The sequence below is a fragment of the Ascidiella aspersa genome, chromosome 1 (assembly GCF_963924565.1).
Source record: "Ascidiella aspersa chromosome 1, kaAscAspe10.2, whole genome shotgun sequence".
Lineage (NCBI taxonomy): Eukaryota > Metazoa > Chordata > Ascidiacea > Phlebobranchia > Ascidiidae > Ascidiella > Ascidiella aspersa.
In genome coordinates this window covers 29,875,118-29,887,158 of record NC_139447.1, presented here as the reverse complement: position 1 = coordinate 29,887,158, position 12,041 = coordinate 29,875,118, and the positions used below count along the sequence as shown (strand labels likewise).

The 12,041-nt window shown below is 37.7% G+C and overlaps 2 protein-coding genes across 2 annotated transcripts; both read right to left on the bottom strand.

Annotated features, from left to right (window-relative positions):
* Positions 1–398: 398 nt before the first annotated feature.
* On the bottom strand, positions 399–2,057 carry LOC146169671 (organic cation transporter protein-like). The gene has a single exon (XM_083386851.1). It carries the CDS (start codon positions 2,055–2,057, stop codon positions 399–401), a length of 1,659 nt encoding a protein of 552 aa, XP_083242977.1.
* Positions 2,058–9,661: 7,604 nt separating this feature from the next.
* Positions 9,662–11,380, bottom strand: LOC146169670 (organic cation transporter protein-like). Its single transcript, XM_083386841.1, has one exon. The coding sequence runs from the start codon at positions 11,378–11,380 to the stop codon at positions 9,680–9,682; it is 1,701 nt and encodes a 566-aa protein (XP_083242967.1). The 3' UTR covers positions 9,662–9,679.
* Between the last annotated feature and the right edge of the window lie 661 nt (positions 11,381–12,041).

Genomic DNA, 12,041 nt, shown 5'->3' with positions numbered 1-12,041 from the left:
AGTGTACAAGTAGTTTGCATAATGCGTTATAAGGGTTGGCCAATTTAAACCACTCAAACATATTTTTTGCACTTGGCGTGCAAATACCGAAATGCTTTTGGTGCATTTGTTATTTAATATATAAGTGGGACGCAAGGCAAATGATAATTACAATAGGAGACACGACAAAAACACGAGTAACACAATACTTAATTTAAGGCTGAAATGGCGGAAATGAACAACACTATAAACGAATGTCGTTAAGCGTGCATGGAAGGATGGTGCCTTGTTTAAGTGTCGCTAGCACATATTAACATTAGAGAATACCACTTCAATTTAAAGAAATTTGCTGATACATTGAATGCATTTGACTGACATTATGTTTTGTAATCGCAAAATATAATAGCCATCGTTTCGCTCTAGGAATAATTTACTTCGTCACTAAGCGGGTGCATTTCTACATTTGCTTCCACGTTTACTTGGCCGTCAGATTGTCCCGAAGTGCACCATTGCTTTCTCGGCATTGCCTTGGCTTCCTCGACTGTTTGAGGAAGTGGAACTCCTTTTGTTTCGGGCAAAAACGCGCTACTTATTACGCAAACTAAAACTAGGGCCACGACAATTAAGTAGGGGGTTAGAATGTCGCCTTCTTCGCCGATCAGAATCAAAAACGGTGCCAGAATTCCACCAAATCTTGACGCTACACTTGCAGTAAACAAAACAGTTTGTCTTGCTTTTGTTGGAAAAAATTCAACCACATATACGTATATAATGGCGAAGGATGTGGCAGCCGTAAGTTTAGCAATCATGTTCAATGTAATTAATATTGCAACTTGACTCTCTGGCACTATGCAAGTCATGATCATAGAAAGTCCAAATAGAGCAGTCGGCATAATGTAAGTGTTGACTCTTCCCATTTTACGTTCGCAAAGTAAGAAAATAACGCCTCCAACCAGGTCGACAACCCCCGAGAGAAGTATATTGATGAATCTGTTTCCGCTTAAGTTGTTGGTATTAAATGCGAGCATATAATACATCAAACCCATGGTAAACCACATGAATGAAGCAACAGCAAGTCTAAAAAGCAAAACACGTTCTTTTCCGATCCTCACAATGGTTTGAAGAACTGTAAATGATTTTTGCTCTGGGCATTTTGGGAGTTTTGTCGTTACACTTTCGCATTCGTTCTTGTTCAATTTGGCAATCTTTCGTAAGACCTGTCTGGCATCTTCTACTCTGCCAGATGCAACCAACCAACGAGGGGTTTCATCAATTAACCAGTAGTAAGGAATATACATAATTCCAATGGAACCACAGAATCGTAAAAACCAGCGCCAATCACGAAACCAGTAAGCGAGTGGTGACATCATCAAGTAGCCGATTGAAAATCCCATGAGAAGAATAAAATACATCCAAAGACGTTTATCTTTCGTTGCCATTTCAGCGGCATTAACCGACGCAATGATATAGTTAATCAGGCTTGCGGCACTGCTCAACAGATAAAGAACAACATATGACCATGCTTCCGGCGCAAAACTCAACAAGAAAAGTGCAATGAACTGCCATGCAGTGAAAACAAGAAACGCCGGGCGTCTTCCAAATCTATCGGCCAGATATCCTCCTAAAACAGATCCAATCATCATACCGACAAACTGAACCGATGTAAATATAGGCCTTAACCACGCCCTATCACATACGAGGTTAAATTCAGTAACAGCTGAAACTTCATTTCTTTCAAAGTACATTGACTTACACGGAATCTTTGTTTTGTTTTCTTGAGAAATGTTAAAAGATTCGAATTGAAAACACTTGCTTCTGGATAGTCTTCCGCCTTTTGTGATTTCCCAAGGTATCGTCAAGTTGAGAATTTGTTCCGTTGAGTTAACTACATTTTGAGTAAAGTTTTTGCTAATTGGCAGTTCGGACTTGTTTTCTTCTAAAACATCACATCTGTGGTTTGGGGTAAAGTGAAGAACCAAGACTTGAAATGTTGTAAATCCGTTTGGAATAGAAGACAGAAACAAAAGCAAGCATAGTCGCTTTTCATAGTATCCAGCAGGCTTGTCCTCTATAATCATTATATTCTGATTTTTTATAGGAGACTATTAATCCTAATTTAAACACAAATACAATATTTTTAGATAAATCCTCTGAAAATATTAACTTTTTATAATTCTAGGCCTATATACCGGTAGTCACTAAGAAATACATTTTTATGTTATTTAACTAAAGCTTTTTTGCGAAATTTACCGGCGTTATTAAACTAGCCCAATATAAAGTTAAATTATTGCGACACTTTGTGCAACTTTATCAGTACCATAGCAATATCATATATGCGCTCTTCGACATGAACTCACATTTAACAGAGTTATAAACCGAAATGCCATACCGTACATTTAATATTTTTCCTTATTTTAATGGTCTTTATCTTCAAAAGTATGATTGTTATTTTTAATAACTGTGACTTACTTTACAATTTTGTCTAATTTTTAAAATAGCAACAACTTTCAATGCAAATCAATTTATATTTTTAAAAAGGACAAAATAGTGGTTCCAATGGTCCTAAGGTTTGGAGCGATAGATGGATGGTAGCTTAAGGCAGCGCTTTCTTTTTTTAGTTTTGTTCACCCCTAGCCAGTGATTTTTTTAAGTGTTTTGGGGGACCGAAAATTTCTCCAGCGGTTTTCCAAATTTTGGACTGCAACTTTTTGGTATTTAAATGAAACACTTGCGGTCTCTTAAAACTACTTGGCGGTCACCCAAACCAAACTTTAAAAAAACCCTGCCCATAGCATCTATCTCCAGATTTCATTTACCTTTGTCTCATGATATGGATCACTAGTGGTACGCGTACCACAGGTTGGGAAACCCTGCCATAGAAGCACTGGTCAGCAACCTGATGCGGCCCCGGGGGCGAATAGATCGGCTCTTTCGCCTGTGTGGTCTAGCTCCCGTGACTTGTAGACAAAAAGTTTAAATAAAAACCCTAAACTGAATCAGGGCTGTCACTCTCAAAATTAAAAAACACTAGATTGGACAATAAAGAAACACTAGATCCGTACAAAAAACACTAGATTGTTACGGCGACAACAAAAGGCCATTTCTATGTCGGTTTAACATCGCCAGGCAACATCGCCCCTTTATTTTTAAGTCATCTTTTTTGTATGCCCTTTAGTCCATCATCTAAATTGGATTAAATACATATAGCAAGATTGTCTGTCTGCAATTATATTTGGGACAATTCTTTTACAAAATACATTGATTCTAACAACATACAAATAATCCTTTTTACTTCCAGGTTATTTTTAGATTGGAATTTAATATCTCTATGACAACAAATTAAATTTAAAGTAAACTGCCGTGCTAATTGTGTAGCGAATAAAAACACAGGTCGCGATATTCTGCCTTCACGTATATAGTTTACAAATAGTCAATAATATAGAAATAGCCTCATTCCTATACGGTTTTTAAAATGCTAACAATTATTTTGAAAAAAAAACATATTCAGTTTCTCTATTTTTAAATTCTCTATTTTTTTCCACTCCTAGGCCATAGGCGTAGCCAGGGGCGCCTGAGGGGCCATGCTCCCCCCCCCCCAAAAAAAAAAAATAATTATAAATATTTTACTCTAAATCAGCGGTTCATAACCTGGGCGCCAAGCAATTTTAAGGGGGGCGCGAGCTCGACTTCAATATTTTAATTTTTTGCAGTGATTTTAGTGGTTTCGTTTGGGTTAAGCATAACTCCTACATACAAACTTTGTTTTTTTGCCAACTTTAACATTAAAACTGCCAACATTTTTCGCGCTCCGCGCGAGTCTTTTAATTCCATTTTAGAACAATGTTTTTTTGAGTGCCGTTGCTGGTTTTCATTCTATTTGTAATACACATATCATCGACGGTATCACCACCCTATGTAATTAATTTATACATAAAAAAGTTACCGCACTTTCGGACTATTTTCATCCATATTATATGTATGACAACAGGCTAGCAACAGGGGAAGGCGAACATTTTTTCCGCGAAACTGTATTGTGTTTGCATATTGCCGTTGTATTGTGACTGTGGGTCGGAACATCTTTTGAAACACGATAACGCAATGTTTAATATGTGCGCTTGACATTTTTTGCGCTCGACATCATACAATCTTACAAATGTGGAGTCCAAGTCCTCACAACACGTTTGTCAAAATCAGCTTGATAAAATCAATGTGTCAACCACGCGCAATTTGTTATGAGCCCAATGCGAAACGCTTCCTGAGTTACAGTTTAGCCAAGTCGACCAAATAAAACTCAAAATTTTTCGCGCTTCGCGCGACCAGCAACACCCTTCACTATTTTCCTGTTTTCTCAGTGATATTTAATAGCAAAATGTCGACATATTTTCATAGGGGGGCGCATGGCATCAGAAAATTATCAAAGGGGGCGCGGCTGAACAAAGGTTAAGAACCACTGCTCTAAATAATTCGTTTTTTAGCATTCATGAGCAAAACCACAACAGTCGATCACAGGCATGCCATACCTTCAATTATTATGCATTGTTACGTCACAAACGATGTAGTTGATATTACGTTTGCTATCATTAATTTAGTATTAGTTTTACTACTTTTAGACAGTGTTTGGTTTTCGGATATTTTTTAGGTATTACGTCAACACTCAGTCAGTTGCTGCTCAAAACGGTTTGCTAACATTGTTATTTGTGTTCATTACGGCCGGTAATACAATGACAAAAGCTAAACAAAAAAGGTTTAAGTTAAGTTTTTGCATCCCCCCCCAAACATTTTCGGCTGGCTATACGCCACTGTCCTGAGCCATGGTCCACAGTTTGAGAACCACTGGGCTATGACATCCAACTATAAAGTACAATAAAAAGGGTACGGTCTAGTTCAAAAGCGCTAAGATTGGGTTTCGGCCTTGGGGACATTTCTATTCACTTTAATTATAAATAATTATAACCGACCCTGGGGGTCCTAGCCAGAGATTGTCAGAAATTTCTCCCTAGAGGCATTTAAAAAGCGATGTTTTACTTTGCCGGCTAATACACTGGCATGAACTATAGGTTACTCTAGAACTGCACCTCCCTCTCACTCCCCTCTTCTCTCTTAAACATCTTTGGTTGGCAAGCGGTGACTAAATAGGCCCACACCCTAAAGATTTCGTTTCTACACTAAGCTGGCAGTAAGCTTGCCACTGACAGTAATCAGTACAACAACTTGTTATTAACAAACATCGAGCCATCGACTTTCACCAAACATGAGCAGGCTTTTCACATTGCGTTTGAAAAAGAGAATTTTTCATTCAGCTACCATTTTTGACAATGGTAGGCGGAAAATAACATAACTATATTACTCGATTTCAAGGTTATAAAAAAACACTAGATTCTCCAAGAAAACCACTGGATTATTTCAAAAACCACTAGGTCTAGTGGAAAAGCACTATAGAAGTGGCAGCTCTAAACTGAATAATAATGGTCTCATTGTCAGATTGTAATAACGTATTGCATTTGCCTTCCGGACATAGTGCATGGCGGATTGACGGTTTATGTTGAAGACTGGCTGTTTTTTGTTCAAGTAACCTTGTTTGGTGTCTATGTGAATTTGTTATAGTTTAATAGAATTTTGAATGGTAAGGTATTGCGTGTAACTTCAAAGCAATCGTTTTAATTAGCAGTACGTTTTTGTTTAACCAATGAACTTATTTAATGTCGCTCTGAGTAGTTTTTATTTTTTAGAAAACATGATCACGTGGCTCTATTAATGCTGAAGGTTGCCGACCCGTGCCATAGAACATAGCCCATAGTTTCCTTCAGGTGTGTGTTCTACGTATTTTTGACGCCCTGTCACAGTCTGTATCGGCTTTAACTAAAATTACATCTCTGCAATTTGTACACGGCAATAAACATAAATCAGTTGACCACGTGTGGTGTGTTTTAAGCCATCAGTTCCAAGCTAAAGCAAAAATCACATCACATTACAATCACGTAGGCTAACTCCGCAAAACATACGTAGGAAACGGTTATTTTCATGGTTCTATTGCAGTAACAGTTTTCCAGCAAGTGCACAACTTCAGGTGTAATAACCGACGTGACTAAGGATTTTGCTGCTCTGCTGGGACTATATGGCTATCCGACACCGGTCAAATCCGACTCCGGTCAAATATGCGATTCCGCGCGGCCCTGACTCTAAACCCTGCATTTCGTCAACCAGGTAACTCAAACAATGTGGGTATTCAGCAATTCACTTAAAGGGATGTCGTATAACTAATTCACTCACAATACATGGTTGAAAAATATTTCACCGTATGCTATTCAGCGGCCCATATAATTCGAGCAAAAACAAGATATGTCCCGAAAATAAATTTTCGGCCCATATAATTACATTTAAGAAGGCAATAACGTGTTGGCGCAAAGCGCGAAAAAAAAGCGTTTGTTTGGTTTAAAATTCGAGTCCACACGTCGTCATCCATACTATACTATAATGAAAAGTGTTATAAAACTACTTTGAGGAAACGCGATAACCTTAATAGTCAATCTAGTTCAGTGTTTGTTAATCTTTTTAATTCCGAGCGCACCCTTGCGAGCAAAGCGATCGCGATTGTTTGTTTGGTATACCGGCATTCTTATTATAATTTGTTGCAAGTTTTGCTAAAAATAAAAAAAATGTCGAAAAATATATGTCCGACATTTGTAAACACGTTGTCCGCGACGCATTCGCCAACCTTATACGGCGCAACGGTATAAAATAGCGCTGCGCTGTGTTGCAAAAACAGCATCAAAACGTAGCCTAAACAAACCGGCTCTAAGATCATTCGGCGCGAAGCGCGAAAATGTTTCGCACTTACGTAGTTAAAATATTCAAAAAGGATTTTAAAATGGACTCGTGTCTAGTTGGTCGAAAATGCGGATGAATTACACTGGTGCGGCCTGCGGCCGTAGGTTGCCGACCCCTGATAGAGAGTCATGTTGACGTGAATGTAAAGCAAATGTTACGATGACTATACTGCTACGAAATAAAGCTACCACATGCGCAACTGTTGCGAGTTGACGTATATTGTTCGCAAATACCTCAAAAACTAAGCGTTTATCTTCTACCGGTGGTTCCAAACTGTTTGTTGTCGCGACCCCTTGCCAGTTTGCAAGAACCTATACGCGGGCCCCTTTATCTTGTTCATTAGTTGAAAATAAGGGTAAAGTTGACTAAAAAACACGAATGGTTCACCAAATCAAATGTCGTGAAAACAATTGTTAGGCTGGTACATTCTTTTACTCCTTGCACTGCTAATTTATTTGTATTGTTTTGCTTGTTGTAAGGTTTTTGTTCGACAAATAATGCACGACGATCCCCTGACAACCTTTTGCGATCCCCTTGGGGCCATCGGTCTGGCATCGGTCGTGTTTGGTGTCGACGTTTGGATGACCAGCGCCGTGAGTGCGCCGCTGTGTTACCCCTGCTTTGGGTTATTGGTGGGGTTAGTAAATGGGTTAGGGTTGACATTTTTAGGGAAGGTAGTAATGTACTTGGGGTGTGGTTTACGTTTAAGTAAAGGTTTGTTTAGGCCTGATTCTGGCCATTTAGGTCTTATTCCGACTTGTTTAGGACTCGTTCCGATTTAGACGCTACTATTAGTCCTGATTTTGGTCTTTTTCCGAACTGTGTTTTATTCCGACGTTGATGTTATTGCTATCTCGGTCTTATGGCTGGACTCCATTGGCAAATTCTTATTATCCACTTTAACTGAAAGTAATTGGAATTTTTTTAAATCTTGTTTGGATCTTTATATGCTTAACCTTATTGAAAATAATATTTAAAGTTCATAGGTGCCGTGTCATCGCACGCTGAAAACTTACCTTCTTAGAAAATGTATATGTTTGGCGTTTGCACCAATATTTTTGCAATTTCTGCTCTATGAATTTAATAAATGCAATTCTTTTTCGCGAATACATTGTGGCTATTGTATCGTTTTAGGCGGGCACATTTACCTTTTTCGTAAATAGCTTCAGTCAAAATTATCTGGATAAATGCTCAATACGTCACGTCTAAATAAAAGCTTTGGCAGTTTAAGTAAAATACACACAAAATATTTCGAGCTTCGTCCGAACACATGGCTATTTGCATGAATCTAGACCAGCGGTTCTCATCCAGTGGGCCAAGGCTTACTGGTGGGCCATAAGAACATTTGAGGTGGGCCACAGACCAATTTAAAAAAAGAAGCTAGATTTAGTTTTATTTGTGTCACTATTTAATTTTACAGGAATAATGACTTGGGGAGGAATTAAAAAGGAATGTAAATTTATTGTTCAGCCGCAAGTATCTCACTAATGCAAGGTTGAATAAATAATACGTTTTGACATATGTTCTGCTGTGTTTTGTTTTAAACCTATTTTACAGTTTTTCTTTCATAAAACTATTAGGCCCAGAATGTTTTTGCAACGTAAATGGGCCATGATTTTTTTTCTTTTATTTTTAAAAGCCCCCAAACTTACGCTGTATTTGCTCCTTATGCTAAAAGCTTGTTCTTGCTGATCCACAGTGTCACTTACGTACCCCTGAACACATATGTTTGATTTCATCGGTAAATGAACTATATTTGGCCTGATTCAATGCTTTTTAAGCTGTGGCGTCAGTCAATTTTTAAGGGGCAATCAAGCTCTACTAGAATCTTTGCCGTTAAAGTTATAATGGTTTTAACGGTACTATGCTACTATGCTTGGCATTCCATCTGCTTTTATGCTTACATCAAAATTACACGTGTATAGTTCATGACTTTGCGATTTGCCAGTTTTAAGCAACTAACTTTAAATGGTTTCTTGATCTTCGCTCTTTTTGTTTATTGTTGCAACGAACGATTTGGGTTATGTTTAGTCATAAAAATGTGGTACAGTAACAGCTGATCTATGTTGAGAACCGGAAGTGGGCACCATCCATGCCATGCCACAATTTTAATTTTCTAACTCTTACTCAAAATATGCACAAATGTTTTATTTTGTTTTGAAACATTGTTTTTATTCTGTTGGGTAACATATTTTTGCTTAAAGTCCCTATGCATACCATTGCATGTTTTTTGACTGTTAAAAATACACATAATAATTTTTTTGAACGTATAACTTCGCTCTTAATTATTTACGTAAGTTCTAATTCGCTCTTAAATTTTTTTCTACCGTCAACCTTGAGAAATTTTTTTCGGTTTGCGTGAATCAATAATGTTTTTGCAGTGGTCATTACAGTGTGTGTGAAACACAATGCAGAGCTTTTGTGCTTCGCGACTTTTTTCAATAACCTGTAAATACTTCTCACAACCCGTTTATCAAACTCATGTTGACAGAAAAACAATACATTTAAAAAAGGAGTGTACAGGTAGTTTGCATAATGCGTAATAAGGGTTGGCCAATTTAAACCAGTCAAACATATTTTTTGCGCTTCGCGTGCAAATACCGAAATGCTTTTGGTGCATTTATTATTTAATATATAAGTGGGACGCAAGGCAAATGATAATTACAAAAGGAGACACGACAAAACACGAGTAACGCAATACCTAATTTAAGGCAGAAATGGCGGAAATGAACAACACTATAAACGAATGTCGTTAAGCGTGCATGGAAAGACGGTGCCTTGTTTAAGTGTCGCTAGCACATATTACAAACATTAGAGAATACCACTTCAATTTAAAGAAATTTGCTGATACATTGAATGCATTTGACTGACATTATGTTTTGTAATCGCAAAATATAATAGCCATCGTTTCGCTATAGGAATAATTTACTTCGACACTAAGTGGGTGCATTTCTCCAGTTGCTTCCACGTTTACTTCGCCGTCAGATTGTCCCGAAGTGCACCATTGCTTTCTCGGCATTGCCTTGGCTTCCTCGACTGTTTGAGGAAGTGGAACTCCTTTTGTTTCGGGCAAAAACGCGCTACTTATTACGCAAACTAAAACTAGGGCTACAACAATTAAGTAGGGGATAAGAATGTCGCCTTCTTCGCCGATCAGGATCAAAAACGGTGCCAGAATTCCACCAAATCTTGACGCTACACTTGCAGTAAACAAAACAGTTTGTCTTGCTTTTGTTGGAAAAAATTCAACTACATAAACGTATATAATGGCGAAGGATGTGGCAGCCGTAAGTTTAGCAATCATGTTCAATGTAATTAATATTGCAACTTGACTCTCTGGCACTATGCAAGTCATGATCATAGAAAGTCCAAATAGAGCAGTCGGCATAATGTAAGTGTTGACTCTTCCCAGTTTACGTTCGCAAAGTAAGAAAATAACGCCTCCAACCAGGTCGACAACCCCCGAGAGAAGTATATTGATGAATCTGTTTCCGCTTAAGTTGTTGGTATTAAATGCGAGCATATAATACATCAAACCCATGGTAAACCACATGAATGAAGCAACAGCAAGTCTAAAAAGCAAAACACGTTCTTTTCCGATCCTCACAATGGTTTGAAGAACTGTAAATGATTTTTGCTCTGGGCATTTTGGGAGTTTTGTCGTTACACTTTCGCATTCGTTCTTGTTCAATTTGGCAATCTTTCGTAAGACCTGTCTGGCATCTTCTACTCTGCCCGATGCAAGCAACCAACGAGGGGTTTCATCAATTAACCAGTAGTAAGGTATATATATAATTCCAATGGAACCACAGAATCGTAGAAACCAGCGCCAATCACGAAACCAGTAAGCAAGTGGAGACATCATCAAGTAGCCGATTGAATATCCCATGAGAAGAATAAAATACATCCAAAGACGTTTATCGTTCGTTGCCATTTCAGCGGCAATAACCGACGCAATGATATAGTTAATCAGGCTTGCGGCACTGCTCAACAGATAAAGAACAACATATGACCATGCTTCCGGCGCAAAACTCAACAAGAAAAGTGCAATGAACTGCCATGCAGTGGAGACAAGAAACGCCGGGCGCCTTCCAAATCTATCGGCCAGATATCCTCCTAAAACAGATCCGATCATCATACCGACAAACTGAACCGATGTAAATATAGGCCTTAACCACGCCCTATCACATACGAGGTTAAATTCAGTAACAGCTGAAACTTCAATTCCTTCAAAATACATTGACTTACACGGAATCTTTGTTTTGTTTTCTTGAGAAATGTTAAAAGATTCAAATTGAAAACACTTGCTTCTGGATAGTTTTCCGCCTTTTGTGATTTCCCAAGGTATCGTCAAGTTGAGAATTTGTTCCGTTGAGTTAACTACATTTTGAGTAAAGTTTTTGCTAATTGGCAGTTCGAACTTGTTTTCTTCTAAAACATCACATCTGTGGTTTGGGGTAAAGTGAAGAACCAAGACTTGAAATGTTGTAAATCCGTTTGGAATAGAAGACAGAAACAAAAGCAAGCATAGTCGCTTTTCATAGTATCCAGCAGGCTTGTCCTCTATAATCATTATATTCTGATTTTTTATAGGAGACTATTAATCCTAATTTAAACACAAATACAATATTTTTAGATAAATCCTCTGAAAATATTAACTTTTTATAATTCTAGGCTTATATACCGGTAGTCACTAAGAAATACATTTTTATGTTATTTAACTAAAGCTTTGTTGCGAAATTTACCGGCGTTATTAAACTAGCCCAATATAAAGTTAAATTATTGCGACACTTTGTGCAACTTTATCAGTACCATAGCAATATCATATATGCGCTCTTCGACATGAACTCACATTTAACAGAGTTATAAACCGAAATGCCATACCGTACATTTAATATTTTACCTTATTTTAATGGTCTTTATCTTCAAAAGTATGATTGTTATTTTTAATAACTGTGACTTACTTTACAATTTTGTCTAATTTTTAAAATAGCAACAACTGTCAATGCAAATCAATTTATATTTTAAAAAAGGACAAAATAGTGGTTCCAATGGTCCTAAGGTTTGGAGCGATAGATGGATGGTAGCTTAAGGCAGCGCTTTCTTTTTTTAGTTTTGTTCACCCCTAGCCAGTGTTTTTTTTAAGTGTTTTGGGGGACCGAAAATTTCTCCAGCGGTTTCCCAAATTTTGGACTGCAACTTTTTGGTATTTAAATGAAACACTTGCGGTCTCT